The sequence below is a fragment of the Phyllostomus hastatus genome, unplaced genomic scaffold (assembly GCF_019186645.2).
Source record: "Phyllostomus hastatus isolate PE091 unplaced genomic scaffold, TTU_PhHast_1.1 phas_contig_210, whole genome shotgun sequence".
Lineage (NCBI taxonomy): Eukaryota > Metazoa > Chordata > Mammalia > Chiroptera > Phyllostomidae > Phyllostomus > Phyllostomus hastatus.
In genome coordinates this window covers 1,295,780-1,319,038 of record NW_025333737.1, presented here as the reverse complement: position 1 = coordinate 1,319,038, position 23,259 = coordinate 1,295,780, and the positions used below count along the sequence as shown (strand labels likewise).

General features: G+C 51.2%; 1 protein-coding gene across 2 annotated transcripts; it reads right to left on the bottom strand.

Moving 5' to 3' along the window:
* Positions 1–1,120: 1,120 nt before the first annotated feature.
* Positions 1,121–19,640, bottom strand: INPP5K (inositol polyphosphate-5-phosphatase K). 2 transcript variants are annotated; one of them, XM_045837580.1, is made up of 12 exons: positions 19,442–19,640; positions 17,511–17,618; positions 17,076–17,184; positions 13,438–13,554; positions 12,934–13,109; positions 12,262–12,373; positions 11,475–11,584; positions 4,284–4,470; positions 3,069–3,206; positions 2,755–2,838; positions 2,513–2,617; positions 1,121–2,322 (listed from the first exon to the last, which is right to left on the bottom strand). In XM_045837580.1, exons 1-12 carry the CDS (start codon positions 19,492–19,494, stop codon positions 2,269–2,271), a joined length of 1,353 nt encoding a protein of 450 aa, XP_045693536.1. In that variant the 5' UTR covers positions 19,495–19,640; the 3' UTR covers positions 1,121–2,268. The 2 variants fall into 2 exon arrangements, with proteins under 2 accessions (XP_045693536.1, XP_045693537.1); XM_045837581.1 differs by having other exon boundaries at positions 17,076–17,177; positions 19,442–19,460.
* Positions 19,641–23,259: the final 3,619 nt, after the last annotated feature.

Here is a 23,259-nt window from a genome sequence, read left to right as displayed (position 1 = left end):
GGGCCAAGAGGAGGGAAAGCACTCCCCTTTCCCGCCTCTCAATCCTGTTGGTCCCACCCCTGCCAGGCTAGGAGGGGCCCTGCAACCTGAGGTGGGTATAGAGACCAATGTAGATTTACAGGGGAAGGGGAGAGGTGGGCATGCAGAGGACAAGCTTGCTCCACAGGGAGAAACAGGGGCCCCCTGGACTCAGGAGCCCTGGAGATCCAGCCCCAGGGTTACATTAATCAGAATGAGGAGGTAGTGCCCTGGCTGGTGTGGTTCAGAGGACTGAGCGCCAGCCTGTGAACCAAAAGTTTCTGGTTTGGTTGCCAGTAAAGGCACATGCCTGGGTTGTAGGCCAGGTCCCCAGTTTGGGACATACAAGAGGTAATAAATCAAGGTAAAGAATTGATGTTTCTCTCCCTCTCAAAAAAAAAAAAAAAAAGATGTAGCTATAGCCTTTTTGTTTTTTTTTTTTATAACTTGTTACAACTGTTGTGAATAGTTGCACTATTTGTATTTTACGGACAACAGACTATGTAGGTAGAGATGGAACTCTGATTCAAACTCAGGTCTTGAGCCAGTTCCTGCTTCTGACTCTGCATAGCACTTCTGGGCTGTGGTCTGACAAATGGAAGGTGCCATGTGACAGCACTGTGATGGCTGTGCATGCGAGATGCAGTAAAGTGGGCAAACGCAAGGGTTCGGGGTTCTTCAGGTGTGTGTGTATATTGGGGACAGGGAAAAGAGGTTACCAGGGAAACTTCCGGGTAGGGGGTATCTGGGACAGAAAGACAAGATGGTGATTTTGGATAGCTTAACTCAGGACCAAAGCTCAGTGTGAGGGAGTGGCGGGTGAGGAGCCATGGACAGCGGAGTAAGCGCCTTTGCTGAATTATCAGTTCTAGGAAACCTATTCTACTGAGTAGCAGACTGCATTAAGTGCCCCAAAGCACACCTCAAGTGGGCCAGGAACCAAGAGGGCCACTAGTTCAGACCCTCACCCCATTCTCTCCCAGGCAACATGTCATTAGCAGACACAAAGTCCAATCTGGATCTACAGGGCCCTCAACCTGGAGTCCAGCAAAGGCCCCTCACCGCGCACCCCTTCCCACCGTCATCACGAAGGAGTCACACACACAAGTGTAAAAGCCATGTTTCTCATTACCCCCCCATGTAACAGAGAAAACAGACAGCCAAGGCCCACCTGGAGCCAGGGGGACAGTTCTTGACAGCCCACATGGCTCCCAGGGTGGAGTACGGGATGCAGAACAACTAGAATGTTTCTCATTTCCATGTTATAGGACAGCTGTGACAGTCACAGAGTAGTTCCCTGAGGTGTCTTTTCCTGGGAGAAGGTCCATTGAGTCACCAGTGGCTGGAGGCAAGTGGTAGGAGTAGGGATAGCCATGTCCACATAGCACCTGGAGAATGCTCTCTGAAGACTCCCAGGGCCAGATTTTCTAAAACATCTTCACTCTGGCCATCTCCATTGGCCCCCACTTCTAGATCCCACAGTGGTCTAGAGAGAGGGCAGGCTCCTGGCCAATGACTGCAGGCAAGGGGAGGGGCAGATGAGCTCAACTGGGCAAAGACTACTCTAGAAAAGCCTGTGGCCACAGCTTCTCTATACCTGCCAACCCTTCACAAGATGCCAGGTTCAGGGCACGATCCAGCAGAAGGGAACCAGGGCCCAGGCCGGTGCAGGCAGGGCACGCAACCTGCCCACTTAGTCATGCTGCCTCTGCTCAAAGCAAGGATCCCAGACCTTCTTCCCATCCCTCAGGGGGACAGGAGATGAGATGCCAAGACTCCCGGAACCCAGGGCTGCTGTGCCAGCGAGTCAGTGGAGCCTATACAAATGTGAGCATCTCCCCATCCCGGGCAGTCTGAGGCCTATGATGGGATGAGGAGAATGCAGGCCGGCAGGCCTGCTGGGGCAGGACTGAGACTGGGGCAGGGGCTGGGGGTGGGGGATCGAGAAATGAGATGTAGGCTGGAGTGTCCTTCCCACCTTTGGTGGACAATGCCCAGGTCTTCACTGTTGACAAACTAGCTGGTTTTACTCACATCTCAGCAACAAAACCCTGTATTTAAGTGACTAATGCCAGGGGTCTGGACTGGAGAGAGCAAAGGAGTGTGGCTAGAACTCCCCTTGGGAGGTGAAGGATACTTGCTGCCTCCTCGGGGAGCTGGGCCGGGCCCCCAGCGGGCCTGGAAGTGGCGAGCAGAGCTGGCTGCCAGCTCTGGCCTCTGCCCTGGATTCCTCCTCATTTAGGCTCACATTTACAGCTGGGATTCACCCAGCAGGTCCTCCTCCAGGAAGGCACGAGGCTGGATCTGCGGGGATAAAACAGGCAGTGAGCGGGAAGGGAAGAACAGGTTTTTTTCCACGTTGTTCCATCACTGTCATTCCCCAACTGCTGCAGCTCCAGGTACACGTGGGCTCCTAGGCCTGTGGTCTCAGGGAATGGATGAGGGGCTCAAGCTCAAGTCCTCTCTGCATCTCCCCCCACCCCAACCACTTTACCTTAAAGGGACTGCTCATCCCCACCACGGAACGTAGACTGTTGCTGTAATAACAGAGGAGAAACTGACCCTCAGTCTCAGGGATATCGCTGACGTTGATATAAACCTGGAGGGGAGGGTGGACAGGAATGGGGTCAGCTCCAGGGCAATGGGTCCCATCCAGCTGTTAGTGACAAGTCACCCAGCAGGCAAGCCCTCCTGTGGGAGATGTGGAATGCCTCTCTCAGGAGGTGGGGCAGGTACCTGGTTCAGCCCATTGCTGAAGGAGACCTGGTTGTCCCCAACCCAGACATAGGACACGTAGTCATTAACGTGGCGAAGCCCAACCTGTGGGAGGGGGGATTGGGCAGTCAGTGGTCTGGGAGGACACAGGACCTATGGCAAACCCTAAGATGAGGATGGCCGCACCCCTAGGTTTGGCCATCATACCGTATGCCCTCCCCATCACTGCCAATCCCCAGGTGAGCTCTTCAGTCTGTGCCCAGCTCCCGTGGGTCCCAGGATGGATAAACCAGAGGGAAGTGGCTGACTGACTCCCTGCCTTGCCATCACATCACCTTGTACAGTCCAATCCAGTCCCAGGGGCTGCTGGGGAAGTCTGGGGTCCAGGTATAGCTGATCAGCATGTCGTTCTCCATGGTCCACAGGCCCTCTGGCATCAGGGTGATCAGTGGGACAGATACCAATGGCTTCAACTACACAGAGGGATGGGAAAGAGGTTGAAAATCCATAGCATCATTCACTTCTCTGAGACAAATGTCCTTACTGTGCCTTTCTAACAAGTCTAACAAGTAAGGGTCAAGCACATGGCGGGGGGTGGGGACCAAGGTGGTGGGCATAGAATGTTAAGCTGTCCTGACAAAGTAGCAGATCTTGGCTGGCCAGCTGGAAAGAGAAAGGGCCAGGCCCTGGCCAGGTAGCTCAGTTGGTTCGAGTGTTATCCCAATACACCAAGATTGCATGTTCGATCCCCAGTCAGGGCACATACAAGCAACAATGAAGGCACAAATAAGTGGAAAAACAAATCAACGTTTCTCTCTCTACAATCAATAAATAAAATAAAAAAAAAAAGAGAAAGTACCAAAGGCTTGACAGGCGCGGCTGGCTCCAGCAGGAAAGACGGGGTAGAGGGCCAGCTGGGTAACCAAACAGACAGCCCAATGCTGAGGGGTGAGGGTGGGAAAGAATGGGGTGAATTGCTAACAGGTTTAAGAGCCCAGAAGCTGCTCTTAGGCCTTCAGGGTGCATGACCCAAGGACCCAAGTTCAGTATTTCAGGGGAGGGTGCCTGTGGTAAGAACAGACAAAGGCATGGGGAAGAACAGATGGTACAAAGATAGACAAATGAGGATGAAAAGAGGAAGGCTGAGGGCAGCCAGCAGCTCACAGGTTAACACTGACTTGGCCAGTAGATAGCAAAGCTCAAGGATGGAAGGAGCTCCCTCTGCAACCTGACCCAGACAGGTTCAGGACAAATAAAAGGAAGTCCTACTTCACATAGCAGGTAATAAGCATAATGGAACTCAGCCCAAGGGGCAGTACCAAGAGGAAATGGAAACCTATTCACAGAGGGTTCGAGCACCTTTCTGGCAGGCAGAGCCATCAACAGCTCCTCAGAAGAGCTGGGATCCCTGACCTGGGAGGAAGGGTAATCATGTCCTCCTATGGGTCTCCCCTGGGGGATCTGCTGACATTAGAATCCAGGGCTGGAAGGTTTGAGGATGTGACCCAGCATGGCTGCTCCTCCAAGTGCTAGACAACCCGAAAGTTCACCTCCAAGTCAAAGGTGCCGGTGACAGGCTTATGGTCACTGATGGTGTACATCATGTGGCTGATGTAGCTCCTCAGACACAGTGAGAAGTGGGGGGCTGGCAGGCTGGGGGTGCAGGAGCCAGAGCAGAGCTGGCGCTTCAACCTCCACAGGATACGGTCAGTCCACGCAGGCTTGCGTTTTTTCTCACTGGGGGTGGGGGAAGAGAATGGAGAGAAAAAAAAGGCATTGGCAGGAGAGCACTAGGTACCCCCACTAGCTTCCTGGAGCCCCTAACACCAGGGTCCACCAGCAGCCATGAGCCTCCTGGGCCAGAGCTGGAGCACGGACAGCCTGGCAGCAGGAAGGAGGGTGCCCAACAGAATCAAAAGTATGCTGGCCCTTCTCAGACTCAGCCAAGGGCCCTCAGCCTAGTCTATGTTTTTATGAATCAAACGGTGACTCAGAAACATTCCATTGCAAAACTTTTCTTATTTCTTAAGCAACAGCAGCAGTAGATCAAAGAAACTGAGGTTTGGATTTTGGAGTCAGACAGAACCTGAGCTGAATCTGGCTTCTCCCGTACTAAACGTGCAACCTTGGGAAATGACAGGGACGCATGTAGGGAATGCTCGCTACATGCCTGTGATCGGTGCTGTTTACTTCACTCTCTATAGGTGCAGAGATCGAGGCTTAGAGGGGAAGCGACTTTCCCAAAGTCACAGAGCTCGTGAGTGGTGGAGCCAGGAGTCGGGCCAGGCAGCCGGAGCACAGAGCATGAGCTCTGTGTCACCTGGCCGGGCCCTCTTAGAACTCAGCTTCCTCCTCTGTAAAATTGAGATGACTAGTTACCTCACAGGGTTGCTGAGATGATTCGATAAGATAAAGCAGAAAAACTGTTTAGCACAGTGCTTGATATAAGCTCTCTGTAGACACTGCCTATTATGGTTCTTTGTTCTTAAGAGTCAGCTGAGACACCTCCCACCTACCTGTTCTTCCACTTTCCCTGAGAAGCACAAGGACCTACAACCCTGGACACAAGAGTGTTTTCCTCCACTAGGTACCTACAGGTGCCCTAAGACAGACAAGTCTCTGACTCCTAACCCAGCCCTGCTCAAACAGCTACTGGTTATTCTTTAAGGCGGGCTGGGCACCCAGGCCCCTCCCTCCAAATGGAGACCCTGAATCCTTAAATGGGGATGGGGAACAGTTGATATTTCTGGGTTCCTCCGACTTGTTTAAAAAAAACAACAACAACTTTATTTATTTAACTTTACTTATTTTTAGAGGTGGGGGGAGAGGGAGAGAAACACTGATGGTTGCCTCTTGCAGACCCCCAGCTGAGGACCTGGCCCGCAACTCAGGCATGTGCCCTGGCTGGGGATCGAACCTGATACCTTTTGGTGTGCAGGCCGGCACTCAATCCACTGAGCCACACCAGCCAGTTCCCCCTCCCCCTTAGTTCTGAATGACCCTTGGAATAGTAAAGCCTGGTCAGATGAGTCAGATTTTCTACTTTAAAATCTTTAAGAAGTTTCATTGCCTCTAGAATACAGGTCAAGTCTCCCAGATGCAGCTTTTCAAGGTGCTCTGATGCCTGATGCCTCTGCCTTCATCTCTTCCCACTGCTCCAGACCCACCCCACACTGGAGATTCTCTCAGGCCTTAGGACCTTTACTCTAACAAAGGTGTCCAACCTTTTGGCATTTCTGGGCCACACTGGAAGAAGAGTTGTCTTGGGCCACATATTAAATACACAAACACTAACGAAAACAAAAAAATCTCATGTTTTAAGTAAATTGACGATTTTGTGGTGGGCAGCATTCATAGCCATTCTGGGCCGCATATCGCCCATGGGTTGGACACCCCTGCCCGTCTATAAGTTTTTGCCTGGAGCACCCTTTTTCACAGGGAGATGCCCAATTCCAATGATGTCTTTGTCATAAAGCTGTCCCGTCCTCTCCTCTTTCCTCCAAAGGGTTTACACCAGTATTTTCACCATTACATTACATTGTAATTGTCTGTTTCCCAGTCAGCATAGCAGTTAGTGTGTCAACTAGGACGGCAAAGTCTGGCTCCTGGAGTCTCCGTGTGTTCTCAGCGTTAGTACAGAGCCTGGCACATAGTAGGTACTAGACAACTGCTTGGGAACACAAACTAACTTAACCCCAAGCTCAATCTCTCTCCTCAAAAATGCCCTTCTAATCTCAATGTATCTGTATCTTCACAGGCTTAGAGTCAGTTAGAAATGCCATTTTTGTTTTCGCCTTTATTTAATTACTATTTTAAGTAAACATTTCTTACATACAGTTGTCATTTCAACAGTGATACAGTTCTCAAGCAAGAGAGGCAGAAACGGTACCTCAGTTGGTGAACTTGGACTTTAGGGTCAGAGACCAGTCAGGGGAAGGGTCTGCCCTGGTAATTAAGAGCCATGTGGTGCTGGGCTGGCGAACACGTGGAGACCCAGCCAAATGGCGGGCCTGGAAGCTCCCGGCCCTGTCCCCACACCTTGCCCTGTGCCTCTCTTCTACTTGCCTGTTCCTGAGTTACATCCTTTTAGAATAAACCAGTAATCTAGTTTGAAAAGATAAAAAGGCTAATGTGCCCTTGGGTAGGTAAGTGACATCATCACTCCAGCCTTGGTTTTTCCAGCTCTAAGATGGGCTGATAATAGTACCTACTTCAAAGAGCCATTGTGAAGATTAAATAAATTACAGTGCGTCCAGGGAGCAGTCAGGAAGTAGTAACTGGCCACACCACCACATCTGCTCAGGCCTCCGTGGATTGTTTCACCAGTTCACTCTTCTGAGGGGTGTCCAGGGTGGACACCAGAATGTGGTATTTCTATCCTAGACACTACCCCGAGTCTTACACATTCAGTGCCTAACATATGCTTAAAACTTGGTAATAAGCCTCGGAAATGTACCACTCTCCCTTTCAAACCATTCCCTTTCCCCAACTTCCCTCAGAGTTAACAGCCCAAGATTTGCTGTCACATCAGAATCCTCCCCAAGGCCTGACCACAGCCAGTCTCCCTTCCTCCTCGGTACCTCTCAGCCTTCCCTCCTTGCCCATGGCTGGCCCAGGCTCACCCCTGGCCACCTGTAGTACTCATTCTTTCAGTGAGATTCGCTGAGCCCTTATTATATGCCAGGCCACCTGGAGAGCTGATAAATGAGGTTGACAAGGTCCTTGAGGAGCTTGTTTGAGCCACAAAATTAAGCAGAATAAATGTGTACCAATTAAATATTACACACGTTCCCCCCAGTTCTCCATTTCTAGTCACAGTGTAGCTAAACAAGGGGTCCCTCTGTGCATTAGGCAGTGACAGGTGCTCCAGAGACTGTTCGAATCCTTCTGCCACTGGAAGAATGTTACAGACCCCGTTTTTCTCCTACAGGACAACGAAGTTCAGAGAGGCCACCCTGTCCAGGGGGAAGGGGGTGCTTGCCTGGTCTGCCGGCTGTGGAGTCTGCGCTCCTTCTGCCACACTCTGCTCCTCCAGCCCGCCCGCTGTGGCCCGTTCACAGCTGCCAGAACGGGCTTACAGTGTGTTACATGAACGGGGCCTCTCTCATACGTTTTGGTTGGTCAGAACTGAATACAAGAACTGTTTCTGGAGATTAGTATGCCTTTACTTAAAAATAAATAAATAAATAAATAAAACCAAGCAGCTTTGCAAGATTCTCTCAGTTTAAGAGCCTAGAAAACTGAGCCAATTTATTGATCCAAAAGTAGTGATGCGTCCATTTGGGGTCCATTTCCCCCTACAGCTTCCTGTAGACAGCTTCTAAGTGTCTCACTGAACTCTGGACACGAGTCCTGACTAGATTGATGATAATATCCTCTGCCCATTGCCTACCAGAGAGGTTGACTGGGTTCATGTAACAAAACCCTATTGCAATCCCTGACTTTAACAGGATTGCTGGCCCTCAGCCCTTTCACCCTCCCCTGTAATGGAGCTGACCTCAGTTCTCATTACATCTTGGCTCTGAGACACTGCCTCGGCTGGCGAAGCTGCCTCCCATGCCCTGCACACAACTCACTCACAGTTCCTTCGTACGGCTGGGTCAGGCTCCACTCAATCTGCTCCTCGTCAGTGCTGCTGACTGATTGGAATGCCTGCCCTTCTTTCCGCCAAACTCGGCTGCCTTTTTGACAATTCTGACTGACTCCTCCTGGCTTCAGCTGCTCCCCTCACCACCTGCCTCAACCTCCTTTTGCACTTCCACGTAGAGTTCTGGGGCCTTCTCTCTGCCGACCAAGGAACCTGATAGTGCGTATTTGAATCTTTTGCTATGGGTGGGTCCCTCTGCTAGACTAGCTGCTCCTTAAATACTGTATCTTTCCCTTTTGTCTTTTCAGGCTCCCAGTTCAAACATATGCCAGGCACTATGCTACATTCCGGAGATGGTCATAAATCAGATCATACTTTTGCACTCTGGCATCCACAGCGCAGCAAGAAAGGCTCGCTATGTCTTAAGAGTAACAAAGAAAGTGTGGTGTACACAATGCTTGTGGCAGCATAAGGACAGGAGAGAGCTCTCAGTGAGACGGGGAAGGGTGGGTCAGGGAAGGCTCTCTACTAGAGATGATGTCTAAACTGGTTATCAAGGACAAACACCAGTCTGATGAGGCAGGAAGGCTTCTGCTCACAGTGTGGGGCTTGAGCCCTGGCCACAGCAGGAACTCCCAGCTGCCCTGGCCCCTGGCTCCAGCCGTCAGTATTTTAGTTTTTGTGCCCTCCTGTAATGACCTCCCAGCCCCTGTTCCTGGAGTCACAGACTCGAGTTCAAATTCTTGCTCCATCATTTACTGTTACTCTCCTAGGTATTCCAAGACTCAGTTTCCCTATTTGTAAAGAGTCAGTAACAAGTGCCTACCTAATAAGGGTATGGTACGAATTAAGTGAAGTGATGCAGGCAAAGCCCTCAGTACAGTGCCTGGCAATAAAAAGTGCTCAGTCACACCAGCCACCACGTGGACTGTATCTGTGATGCGGAGATAAGTACCTGCCTCCTCCTTAGCAAGACTTTGCTGTCCTGATCCCGTCCTCCTTTTTGCTGCTGTTGCTGCTGCTGGCGAAAAGAGTAGTGACTTTAGAGGTACTGCGGGCTAGGGGGAAGCATTGTGAGCTGGAGTCCAGAGATTCAGGTCTGAGCTCCAGCTCTGCCATCCTGTGCTAAACCACCTGGGGAAGTCCTTTAACACGTCGGAGCCTTTCTGCCCAATCTCAGTCCTGCCATCTGTGGCCGATACCTGGCTGTCTGAAACAACCCTCATACCGTCTCCTGACGGTTGCCCCACCACACCTGGGGGTGGGGGCAAAGGGACACTCGGCTACGTGGCCTGTCAGCAGCTCTCTTCCTCATGGCAAGGGAAGTTTTAAAGTCAGTTGGCGGGGAGGAAGTACGCTGACGGCTAAGCTGCGAACTGCCAATGAAGAGGAGCAGCCCCTCGGAGCTCAGAATCATCCTGGCCAAAAACTAGCAAGAAAATAGGGACCACCACACACCCCCAGGGGATGAGCTGTGCCAACGATCTGCAACCACTCGAGCCAGCACCTGAGCATAGCCTTGTGCGAGCAGTGGGTCCAGCTAAACGGTGCCCTCACTGCTGGCCCATGGAAGAACTGAGAGATAACACACTCGTGCTGCTTTAAGCTCTTATATTTGGATTGGTTTGTTATGCAGTAATGGAAAACTAATATACAAACTATTCCAACTTTTTTGTAAATTAAGGAGGACGTAAATAAATAAAACATAAGTAACCAACTGTGACCATTGTAAGATAAATAAAATAAAATAAATTAAATAAGTCAATTGGTGGAGGGTTGAGCTCCCACGGCCCCAGCCTGGCCCACTAAGGCCTTATAATTGCCATGGCCCTCATTTCTAACGGATGGCTGGGGGACTGGCAGTCTCCCTGCAGCTGTGGGCCTGGACCAGCTGCAGACTGCCCTCTTACCTCCTTCCTGGCCCACTCGGTTGCCCTGGCTGAACTCTGTCTCCAGTATTCGTGGCCTCTTCTTGTGTGCATTGTGCAGGCCATGACCCCATTCCGTCTTGCTCCACACTCCTGCAATGGCTCACCCCACTTCTTGGCAGAGACACTGTGACTCTGTCATACCACTGAGAGCCCTGGGCCGGTGCTTCTACCTCTCGCCTTGGCCTGGCTGTGAAAGTACCTATTTAACTCCTAAATCCCGGAGGCCTAGGTTGTCCTGGAGGACCTCCTATGTTCCTCAGAAGACAGTTCTGATAGGAGGAATAAATGAAGGAGCTGTTCCAAGTAAAACAAAAAGCCCCATAACATGTAAGGGCTTCTTTTTCTCTCCTTGCCCCAAGCTGGGCCAGGGACCCCTTGCCAGAGCTGCTTTTGCCCCTCTCCCTAAGCCTCAGGTTTTTGTGGTTACCCCTTCTCTGCTTCTTAGGAAGGTTTTCAGTAAAACTACCACCTGACGACATGGACCTAGAAATAATAATAGCAGTCATCATAGTGCCTGCTGGGCGCCAGGTACTGGGCTCTACATATGCAATCCTCATACCTAATCTCATTCAATCCTCAACCTAATGGGTTGGTGGGTGCTGTTATCACCCCTGCTTTATAGATGACAAAGTCAAGCTTTGAATATATTGGCCAAGGTCATACGGCAGATGCAGAGCTGTGCTTCTAACTACTAGAAGCACTCTCTATATTTTCCCCTATAAAATTCTCCACTGATGACTACTACTTTACCTTCTTCAACAGTACCTAACCCACTCACAGCTAGGGCAGGGGTGCTTAATACCAGTAACTGGCTGAGCCAAGCCCCCATCTGGGGAGGACCAGAAAGCCCTGGGGAGTGGGGAGGGGTTCCCAGAACGCTGAAAAGCAGCCCCTCCTAAGTCAGGAATCAGCTGCCTCCTCTTCTATGGCCCTACTTGCCTTGCTGCCCACCCCCGATCCTTGCCACCACCAGCTCCCCCACCTGCCTTCTCTGAGGACAATCTGGGACAGCTCCCAAGTTAGTGCCTCAGAGGGGTTGAGCGGCAGCTGAGAGGTGACGGCTGGATCTATTTCTGCTTCCCTAGTACTGCTGTTCTCAGGCAGCTCCCACTTGCACAGAGGCAGCACTGCCTGGCTCCCAGGACTCGTGGCTCCCCGTCTCCTCCTCACAGGCCAATTCCAGATCCAAGGTATGTTGACCCTCTACAGGTGGAGGCTCTCACCTGGTGTCATAGTTGTCGGAGTTCTTATCAAACTTGTAGGTGGGTGGGAAGAGCAGAGGGCCCTCCTGGAACTCCCGGAGCAGCGGGTCACACCTCTTGGCAATGCGGAGCTGCAGAGAAAGGCGCAGCCCCATCTCCCAGTGGTCCTGACTCCACGGCCCGGGAGCACACTCCATTTAAGGGATCAGCCATCAAAGTGAGGGAAGAGTCAAGCGATGCCACTTCCCTTCCTCACAGCTACAGGGGCAGCCTCAGCACCCCATCTCCACCCCCAGAACAACAGCTGAAACCCTTAGCAAACACTACCCTACAGTCCCAGGGGAGGCGCTGCCTGCCCTTTCCCAGTCCTTGGACTACAGGGACCAGGCTTTGAACTCCATCTCTCTGGGAGCCCCTAACAGACAGGTGTCAGAGGGGAGATGGGGGTGGCCAGGGTTCCCCAAATGGGTGGTATCTCATCCTCCAGGAGGCAAGCAAGTCCGGGGATGGGAAGGGCGACAGGGATACAAAGAGGTTGGTGCTCAGCAGGCCAAAGCCGCTCTTGCTCCCGATGATAATGCAGCTATACCTTGGTTTCCCCAAATGAAGACCAGGCCCTGCCAGGGCTGGCTGCCCCGCCCCAGGTGCGAAGCCCTGTTAGACTCCTCCCTGCTAAGGACAGGGATTTCAGAGGACTGGGAAAGGGGAACAGACACTAGGGAACGTGGACAGCCCTCTGCCCATGTCATGCTGGACCTCCACCATGGGCTCAGATCACCCCTCTGGACCCCTTCAGCCCCATCAATACCTGATCCTTCTCCCACAGGTCACTGTAGCACTGACTTTTTATGCATTCCCGAACAAAGTGCAACCCAAAGTCCTCGATCCGAAAGTTCATGTCTCCAAACCAGACAATGAGGCTTCAGAAAGAAAAGAAGGTGGCCTAAGGTTTGTGATGAGGACAGAGAAAGGGGTGCAACAGGTGGCCCAGGCCGGCTCCCTCCAGGGGCTACAGGTGAGAAGTCAGATGCTGGGAGAGTGCTAGGTGAAGTCCAGGACATAGGCCCACCAGGACTGTTCCCACGGCTCCCACCCCATCAGCTAGGCTGAAGAGACCAGCCCTGAGGGCAAGTGGCAAATACGAAGCAGGCTCTAGCCCTCCCACCCTTTCCCTCCCTCACTTGGCCACCAGGCAAGGCTGAGAACCAGCCCTTTGAGTGACCTCAGGAACCCCTGGGTTCTTGCCCAGGCGTGTTCAGAAGTGGCCAGGGCTTCCAGGCAGGGAAGGGGGATGGGTCCCAGACCTGAGGCAGGCAGAGCCGGGTAGGAAAGCAGATGGGGTGTCAGGGACAAGAATGGGAGAGGGTGGGAGAGGAGCACAGACTACCTCTGACTGGGCGGCAGTGACTGGGCAGAGGACGTCTGCCTGGGCTGGTGCGGGAAAGAGGGCAGGGACAGCAATTTGCGACTGCGTGCTCACTCATGGTCCAGGATGTTGGGGATATCAAGTCCTTCAAAATTCTGCATCTCCAGGATTCGGTCAAAGTGCTCCAGCCGCTGGTTATTGTTGGCCATGTGTGGGGGCAGGTGGCAGTTGACGATGCTGACATAATAACCGTAAAGCTTCAGGCAGATGTTGACGCCCCCTTTGTTCCCCTGGTAGGAAGAGTGGGCAGAGGCGTTGGAAGCTGCTGTGGGTGGGACACACCTCTCTTTTCCCACTATAGGCCTGAGGAGAGATGGTCTCTCCTCCCCACAGGATCTCCCAGGGCCAGACGTTCAGCTTCCCAGGGCGAGCTCTCCACCCGGGAACCCAGCTCATCCAGCCTGAGGTCTCAGGATGCTAAACCCCCGGAGGCAGAAGAGTGGGTATGCTGGACACCGGCCTGGCCAGAATGCTGAGACTCATTTTACTCCTTCTCCCATTTTCCCAGCTCTGAAGCTCCCAGCCCTTCCCATGACTCAGACAAGACTCAGTTCTTACCCAGAACCCGAAGAGGCCGGTGGGGGTGGACTTAGTAGAGAGGATCTGGATAAAGGGCAAATGCTGACACTTGGCAAAGACCAGTAAGAGGAGCCCCTGCATGCGGACAGAGGAGACCTGCAGGACAGGGGAGGACAATGGTCATGCATTTCCCTGCACAGGCTACATGTGTCCCTGGCAGGCCCTGTGCCACACAAACACCCTTCCCCAGGGTCTATGGTATCTTAGTTCAAGTCTCAGAGTTTCACCCCCTTTAGTTGCTAAATGATGCAGTGGAGGAGCTGAGCATGTTTGTGTCTGTTCTTGGGCCTGGGGGCTGAGGAGAGAGAAGGCAAGGCTGCCAGGGCACCCTGCCATAGGGAGGGCATCGACTCTCAGTTGCTGCCCCATGCACGCCTAGGTGCTCCTCTCACTGATGATGTCCTCCTGAGGTCCTCTGGGTGCCCATGCGCCACCACCCCTGTGGGCCAGGGCTTCAAGGAGGACTGCAGTTATAAAGGATAGCGGCTGAGGGCACTGACTTTGAAGTTAGCCAGATCAGGTTCAAATCCTGGCCGGGGCTCTTAGTGTTTGGTACTGGGCAAGTCTCTCAGCCTATTATTTAATTGATAGAGCAGGAATCTATCTCATAGATGCTGGAAGAATTAACTAGCAGCTATTGTTTTTTGGTTTAAGGGTTCTTAAAAAAAGACTTTATTTATTTACTTTTAGGAAGAGGGGAAGGGAGGGAGAGAAACATCAATGAGCAAGCAATACATCAATCAGTTTCCTCTTCACTGACCCCAGCCAGGGACCTGGCCCACAACCCAGGTATGTGGTCTGACCACGAATTGAACTGGCAACCTTTAGGTTTGCAGACCAGTGCTCAATCCACTGAGCCACACCAGTCAGGGCTGGTTAAATGATTCTTAAAGATAAATGCAGGGAATGAACATGACAGAGCCTTCTAGGGTGCTAGGAATATTCTGACTCTTGACTAGACTGGTGGTAACAGGGATGTATATACATACAAAATCCATCAGCCCTGGCTGGTGTGTCTCAGTGGATTAAACACCAGACTGTGAACCAAAGGGTCACTGGTTCAATTCCCTGTCAGGGCACATGCCTAGGTTGTGGGCCAGGTCCCCAGTTGGGGGCATTTGAGAGGCAACCACACACTGATGTTTCTTTCCCTCTCTTTCTCCCTCCCTTCCCCTCTCTAAAAATAAATAAGTAAAATAAAATAAAAATTTTAATCCATCAATCGGTAGTACATACGTTATAGCTCAGTGAAAATTAAAAAAATGCTCCCCCCAAATAACTATAGATGGTGGGCAGCTGGATGTTCACAAAAGCAACCTAGAGCGGATGACAGTGCAAACAGAGGGCAAGCGTTCGCAGGCTGGGGAGAACAGCTAGCATCTACTGAAGTACTTCATATCCCATTTAATCTTTACACCAGCCCTGTAGGGAACCGCTGTCCCTGGTTTTCAGATGAAGGACTGAGGCTCAGGGAGACTAAGGAAGCCCAGGACTACCTGGACAGAAACATCCAAGCACCAGGCCTGCCAAAAGCCCTGCTGTGTGTGGCCTAGGATTGGGGCGGGGGGGGGGGGGTAGACGTGAGAATGGGCTCCAGCTAGTCACCCTCTCTCTCAGATTCAGGCTGTCTGCATCCACCACTCAGAGTTGCTGTTTCCGGAGCATGAGGTGCAGAGGCCAAGGAGGAAATCCCCGGGTGGGGAGCGCATACTGGGGCCTTCCAGGAATTATGAAACTTGATCCTGCAGGTCAGGAGCTCTGGCTCAGTGGAGGCGACAAAGCAGGGGGAACCCCAGACCCAGGCCTGAGTGAGGGAGGCGTGAGAACCTAGGGTCGGACAGCGACCCTACAACTGTGTCCACAACCCCACCCTGCACCCCGTCTTGGTTTCTACCCTTCACAGGCACACACGCTAATGAGAGTAAAGGGAGGGCTATACTACCGAGGGACTGACTCTCAAGGGAACAGATAGAGATTCAGGAAGAGTTTCAAGTTTAACCCTTACCCAGAGCTGACTGGGGCCCTGGGGCTCCACCACAAAGGCACCAGTCCACTTTGTGAAGAAGGGAAGTGGAGGAGTGGGGGGTAGGGCAGGAAAGCCTCAGACTGGGAGAAAGGGTGGGGCTATGGGGAAAGGCAGGAGATTTGTAGGGGAAATTCTAGTTAGAGGAAATGAAGTGGGTGGGGCTAAGGAAAGGCCTAGAAAGGAGGTGACCGGGAGTCCTGGAGCCAGCCAAGGGGGCAGCCCCAGGCTTCTCAACCTACTCCTGTCCAAGAAATAGGCTACAAGGGGTCACCCCTTCACCTCAGTTCTTGCCTCAGTTCTGCTCTGGGTGCCAGGCCCTCAGACTGACCTCCCAACCTTGGGAGGCAGCATGGGTAGAATGGGTTGTATCCCTGCCACAGGCTGAGCTCATTTCCTTGGCTCAGTTCCATTCCACCAATCCTTCACCAGTTAGCTGAGGTGCAAGGAGGCTGCCAGTCTTGGGAAGGGAGTGGGCAGTGAGAGAAGTGGTTCTGCCCTTTGAGAGGATCTAGCTCCCTATCTGCAGGAGGAGGCCTGAGTTTGATCTGGAGGGAGCCAAGGGCTCGGGGGCTGGCATTTTCTAGCCTCAGTAGCAGGACCAAACCATGTATTCCCTGCTCCTGGCTCTGCCCTCCGTGGGAGGAGTCACAGCTCTTGCCTTAGCACCCTTAAACACACTAGGGTAGTAGAATTAATTCTAAAGAAATCCAGTCACAGTGAAGAGAATAAGGCAATTCTGGTATTTTTCAAGAAGTACTGAATTAGGTGCTTTAAATGGGAGTGTGTTTTACCCCTCAGCTATGCAAGGCAGAAAGGTGAAGATCAGCAATCAGGAGGCTTCCTGTGGATTCTCCCATGAGCTAAATAATTCCCCAGAGAATACTGACCCTTCAGACTGACAATCCTTTTACTCTGCACCCACCTCCCCTTTTCTACCCCTAGGCTCCTGAGAACTTAAGCTGCATGACTCCTATAATCAGAGGACACCCTCTGATACCAGAGGGTGAGCCATGGGGTACCTGCCAACCTTAGAGCTCCCCAATATGGCAATAAAGTACAGTAGTTAAGAATATGGGTTATGAAGTTTGAAAGGTCTGGATTCAAATCCCAGACAGCCTATATGATTTCTGAATCTTGGTTTTATCTGTAAAATATGCACATTTCAAGACAGTTGTTAAGATTTTAAATGATGCAATAAGGAGCTTATTTATAATACTTAATATCATGTAAGAATTCCATAAATGGTAGCAATTATTATTATACTCAGAGATTGCACGCTAGGCATCTAGCATGGTGGGCTGGGGATGGGGTAGGCACTGAGCTGTTAGTAAGCCCTGCTGCATCTCCCCAAGGAGCTCTCCCAACCTGAAAAATATTAAGGTGTAAATTAACCCTGGGGCCCTGCCCCTGCGCTAGCTACCTTGGAAAGGCAAGAGTAGGCGGGAGCCCCAGGGAGACACGTGTCACTGAGGTTTAGGCCTTTAAATAAATGGGAAACAACACAAAAACTCAAGTGGGAGACCAATGGACTGGGGGGTTAGTGACAAGAGGTAGGACGCATTTCCCAATTGCCCATGAACTTGAAAGTTACCTTGACGAAGTTGAGAGGGGAAAGCACATCCATGAAGAAACTGCTCCATGGGTCTTCAAAGGCAGTGTCAGCAAGGAGGCTTATGATCCCACAGTCCATTTCCTGCAAACTGCCGGGCCCAGGTTAGAGGCTGTCCCCCGTCCTGGAGGGAACTGCCTCTGCCACTGACATTTTGTGCTGCCCTCAGCAGACTTTCAAGCCTTGGGTTCTCATGGCTATGATCTCTCCCGCCCCTGGCTGTGAATCACCACCCCTTTGCGATTGCTGACCCAGGACAAGAGGCACTGGCCTTGATGCAAGCTGAAAGCTCCTAGCCATCAGACTCCAGAGAGAGGGAGGAAATTACAGCAGTTCCCCATGGGGACAACTTGGGACTGGTCAGGCTCACCTGATCTCAGACACAGGGGTGAGTGAAGGGACCCTGCAGACACCTACCCAATGACATACATGTCCAGATTCAGGTTCTGGTTGTTCAGCTGAAGGAGATCATTGGGGTCTAGAGGGGGTGCTGCAGAGGCCACATTCCATGTCACGACATGTATGCTGTGGAAGGGATGAAAAGCAAAGTCATGGAGGAAGGAGGATAACACTTTGCCCAGGTAATGGATGGGGGTGTAGGCCTGCTAACGGCTGCACCACAATCCACTGCTATCACAGTGGGAAACACGCTTCTGCATCTGATGGTGGTGACAGAGGAGCTGAGCTACAAGCCCTCCATCTGCACCTTTGTCCTCTGAAGCAGGAAATTCCCACCCTGGATTGGCTTCTCCACGCAGGCTGAAAGCTGCCTACATCTGGCAGCACTGGTGCTGCCAACACTAGGAGAACTGCCAAAGAGGGCCCAGAGGTTTTGGGGTCAGGCAAAAGAAGGGGTGGACAGTCAGGAACTCATTAGTTTCATCAACCATTCACACTGCAGCAATCATCTGCGGCTCAGTTAGCAACTCCCTACTCCCCATTCTTCAACTCGAGGGGCCCTAGGATCGCCAGAGTGATTCTTGAGGTTCAGGTTTCACCTTTTGATGAGCACCACAAGACAGGAGAATTTCAAAAATAACAGATATGACACCATGTTCCCTTCCTCATGCCTTCCTATGGTTGGGAATCCCTGAAACACAACTAATTCTGCCAGCATTTAAGAGAGCCTAAGGAGATGATTCTACCTAATAGGTCTCTCAACATCGCTCTCAAATGTCTGCCGTCGATTGGGAAAAGCCATCAGTTAGTGATATGCTCCATCTCATCTTCACATGAGCCCTAGAGAAGCAGCGGAACTAGATCAGCAACTCTCGTTAACACTGGATCCCATCAGAGGCTCAGGAGAAGGGGAGACTTGCAGATTTCCACGGAATAGTTATAGGAAAGGAACACTCCGAGGAAGCCCCAGGCAGTGCTGAGTCTGGGGAAGGCAGTAGCTACAAACCCTGGGGAGAACAAGAACAGCCACCAAGCCTCAGGTGAGTCCTAGCTACACCATGCAGCAGCGGCAGATCTAGAATGGGAGGTTAGAAAAGGGTAGGTTATCCCAAAACATCTCTTCTCCACCAGATCCCTGTTCTTAGAGGTCCATGTTCTAAAAAAGCACAACTTGAAGAAATTCTTGGCCAGCTTAAAGCAACTTCCTGCTCCTTGCCGAACAAAAACAAAACACAAAAAAAACACCTTCCCAGGCACTCAGCCAGAGATTCTGTGCTTCGTTTGTTTACGATCTCCCCCTGCTGTCCAACAGAAGAGTAAGAAAGGCAGCCTTTTTACTTCAAGATTCTGTGTTTTCCCAGGGACCTGATCTAAGTGAATGGGAAGCAAAAGTCGGGACTTCTTGCCCAAGTTCTCAGGTCCCACGATTAGCAGCAAATCCTTGCATCGTGACCTGCACTAAGTTGGTGATTAGCCTTGTTCCTTGTTCCAGAGCAAACACGGGACCAAGCTACTGTCACTTCACCAAAGCATCTTATTTAAATCTGATTTCAAATTTTAGGAGGTCACAAGGGGATCAGGCAGACCCCATGATGTAAATGCTGATCAAAAGAACAGATTTCTACCCTACAGCTGAGGCGACAATGCTTCGTTATGTCTTTCACTTCAAACAGCCCAACACCACTGCCTCCTCCAGAAGCCAACTGGGCACCTTCTTGGGGGCCCCAGTGGAAAGTAGCTCGGCGGTTTGAGTTTGGGAGGGACGTAGGGCTTGGACTTAACTTAGCCTGCTCTACACTGGGATAGTTTGGCAGGACCTCCGAACTAGGAGCAGCTCTGTAGGACTGGTCTCTTCTCTCCCTGACTGGTTCTACCCCAGATTCGCCCCAACTGGTTCTACCCCAATTGGGTCGGAAGCAGTGACTCGGCCCGGAGCTGTCCTTCCTCACCTGAGCTTCCTGGCTCTTGGTTCGGTTGGCTTTAACGGGTTCACGGTCGCCATCGTCCCTACACGGGTGGCCCGGCCACTCGCTCCAGCCGGTCCGGGACCGATCGGCACTGCGCAGACAGCAAGTCCCGGCCCTCTCAGTCTTGCCGGATTGTTTTCCTTCCGGATTCTGGACCTACGCCTCGGCTCCCGTAAGGGGCGGGGCTTGAGCGCAAGGAGCGCACTGTCTGGTGAGGCCCAGAGGAAGGGGCGGTACTCTCAACAAGCGCGAAAAGGTGAAAGGCTGAGGGGATCTGGCGTGTGAGGCGTGTCCTAGTGTCTACAGAACCCGACGTAACACTGCCCCGCCCGGCGTGCGGGGTGCGGCTGCCCGGATGCCAACCGCGGGGCTCTGCGAGCCAGCCTCGTCGCTGCCGCGGCTCCCAGACTGCACCGCGCAAGGCCGGCCGGCGCGGGGTGGGGGGCAGTCTTCCCGCGCCAGCCGTGGGCACGCCCGCAAGGATGTCTTGGGCTCCTGCAGATTTTGCTAATGTCCAACCTGAGAGCTCTAATTTATGCGCTGCCCGTCCCCCTGCAACATCCCAACGCCCGGAGACTCAAAGAGCGAAGTGGGGAAGGGTCGGTCCAGCCACTGTCCTGCTAGTAATCCAGTCTCTTTCCCCCCACCCAACTCCAGGTAATCTTCCTCCTGTTGGTCATTGGGCTCCTCCATTCTTCGTTTTCTACGCCCACTTTAAAGTTTTTTTTCGGTTTGCACTCTTGGACACATTGGACATTTCGAGGTTCTTGGACTCTTAGAAAATTAGCCATCAACGAGTGAAAAAAAAATCGCTGCCTCTATTTTACGACCGAACAAGAAATGGTTATTTATTTTGTCAAAGATTAACCGATTTTTTCAGATCACTGGTTCTTAATATTTGGGGCGGGGAGGACAGTGCATGGATCTGATGAGAGCTGTGACTCCCCAGAAAAATTCAGCTTTACAGACAAGCTTTATGAGGTTCACAGACCCAGAAACAAAGTTAATAACTATTTGTGCTTTGCTTGGTAGGATGGGACAAAGGAAGAGGTGAATACGAAGGGAGATAAAAGCCAAAAGGAAATACTGCCAGTAGGAAATGGCCAAATTACTTTCAGATAGGTTTGCAAAGCAAAATGAAATGGGGATGTTTTATTTTTTAAAGATTTATTTATTTTTTTTAGAGAGGGGGAAGGGAAGGAGAAAGAGGAGACAAACATGGATGTGTGAGAGATACATGGATGGGTTGCCTCTCACATACCCTCAACAGAGGAGCCTGCAGCAACCCAGGCATGTGCTGTGACTGGGAATCCAGCCTGTGACCTTTTAGGTTCACAGGCTGGCACTCAATCCACTCAGCCACACCAGCCAGGGCAAGGGGGTGTTTTAATTTACGGAAATCTACCTGTAAAAAATTTGATACACCTTGTATCTTCCCTAATCCTTCCCTGGTAAATAGGGGACATCGGCAAGAGTTGGAAGACATACAAGTTGTAAACTGGACAGAAGGGGCATCACCAATAAGTTCGACTCCAGAAAGCTCTGTCTAGGATTTTATTTAGACTGCTTTTTTCCCCAATATACCTGTATTGGAAGATTGAGACAAAAAGGCACAAACTCACATTAAATAAGGTAATCTAATCAAGTCTACAAAGTATTTTGTAAAAGAAGTAGCACTAGGAACCAACCAAAATAACTTAGGGAGTCCCATCAGGGACTGTAAGAGAACTTGGGAAGATTTACTGGTGCCCACAATACTGACCCTGTCCTTGACCTCTCTCTGCAAGAAGGCCAGAGCCCAGCACCACTCCCACAGAGGCACTGCCGCTTCCAACTGGGACTGTTATCCTGGAAATCTAATGGAAGCAGCGGATCTGAAGGGGCATGGCACATCCTCAGATACTACCCTGGAGCTGAGCCTTTCGTCATAAGCCCCTCTGGGTGCTAGCCACTTTGGAGGGTGGTGTGAAGAGAAAGGGGGATATTTAAAAAAGTACTACACTGTTGCCCAGCAGCAACACCATCTGAAGGGATGGGACAGACTAGGGAAATCCCTCCTTATGTTTATGTGTGCTGGAGCCCCAGATCCACCTGATTTCAGGAAATTCTAGCTCAGCTCATGTGTGGATGCTTTCCAACTGGGGCAACAGGCGAAGGTGGGAGGAGCCAGAGAAAAGGCAGACAGCACAAGCCCCTATCAGAACTGGAGTGATATGTGGATCTCAGAGAAGAGCTGAAGGAAGGAGACTAACATCTGACCCTCAAACCACCTAAATAGCCACCTGTTTAGAATTATTAACAGTTGTTTCTCCCAGGATAACCCACATCTGGACTTCACTGAGTTGACAAATGAAGAAGGGAGAGCGTTAAGCATAAATATAATTATAGCTGATACAGAGCTTGTAGGAAAACATTTACATTTTTCTCAAGTAGGAACACCTCTTCAACTTTCCCAGTCAAATAAATCCTACTAGCATTTGGGATGGTAATAATCACCTGAACTGCACCTCATCATTGCTATGAAAGACCCCATCAAGTGAGGAGACTAAATGGAAGGACATCTGGTTGGAAACAGGCTTCAACAAAGGTCAGAGCTGATCATGTGGAAGGGTCTGAGTCTGTGCACCCTTGCCCCAGGAGGGCCACAGAGACACACCCCCTTCAGGATGTCACAAGTGAAATCCTGTGAGAGACTCCCTTATTGCACTTAGAAATAAGGCAAAACAAACTGACAGAAACATGAGGATAAATTTTCCCATCTTACTTCCCACTCTCCCAAAAGAGATCTGGTTTCTCTCATTAGCAGCTGCACGCAGGCCAGCATGGGCTTGGGTCACTGTGCGCTTGGCCGACATTACTTCACAAGGTGTGGGAAATGCTAGGAAACAAAACAGCTATCTTGGAATCTCCCATCGGGAAAGGCATATCCAGGTTCTGCCGAGTCATAGGAAACTTGGAAGTGCTCAGCAGCTTCTGTTCCCCTGGAGCCTGGGCTCTCCGAGGCCTACTTTGGCAGAGTTCTGTACTATGGTCACTACTTGTTTCTGATTGTCCAGGACACAGCTCATCTTATGGGCAGGACGAACTGAGATCTTGATTCCCAAATCCTTTCCAGCAACTGGAGAGAAGAGGGAACAGGTTCTGCTGGGAAGAAGCTTTTGCATGCTCGTTTTGTGCAGCATGAAAAGATCAGGACTGTTGGGTCCTGACCAGCCTCAAAGACAGAGGACAAGAATCTAAGAAAGCACAGAGAAGAGAGGATTATTGCTGAGTGACAGCACCAGCCCAAATGGGAGGAGGAGCCGGGACAAACCAGGAGCTCCTGGAGTGGGGGGGGCAGGGCAGACTAATTGTATATACGGGGCAGGCGCCTCCAGGTGGAGAGATGACCCTGGCATATTACAGGCTCTGCAGAGATGCAGACAGCAAGGGCAACAGGAGGGCTGAGAAGCCTTAGGTATTTATTTCTAAGACTAGTGACCAGAGATGTAATAACCTGGGGCAGGGGTTATCTCTACGTGTAAAATTTCCAAAACGGACTGGCTGGGCCTTGGGTATTTCCATAGTGTTAAGAACACTTCAACAATGGGTTACTGGGAGCAGAGGTCAGAGTTCTGAAGCCACATTGCTGTTCTGTAGAACTGGGGGGAAATACTCTGTATTTCTAATCCATCCCCTTTCCCCATGTGAGCACTCAAAATTGCAAAGATCTGCCCAGGAAGCAAACTACCTGTTTATCCCAAGGCTGAAAAAAAAATAAATTTAAGTCATTTAAATCACCACATCACAAAAGGCAGCTA

Excerpts from the sequence above, each read along its gene's own strand:
- INPP5K (XM_045837580.1), bottom strand. The coding sequence starts at position 19,494 with ATGGCGACCGTGAACCCGTTAAAGCCAACCGAACCAAGAGCCAGGAAG. Across the intron at positions 17,619-19,441 it reads CCAAGAGCCAGGAAGCTCAG|CATACATGTCGTGACATGGA; the intron begins GTGAGGAAGGAC and ends TCCCTTCCACAG. Across the intron at positions 4,471-11,474 it reads TCCGACAACTATGACACCAG|TGAGAAAAAACGCAAGCCTG; the intron begins GTGAGAGCCTCC and ends CCCCACCCCCAG.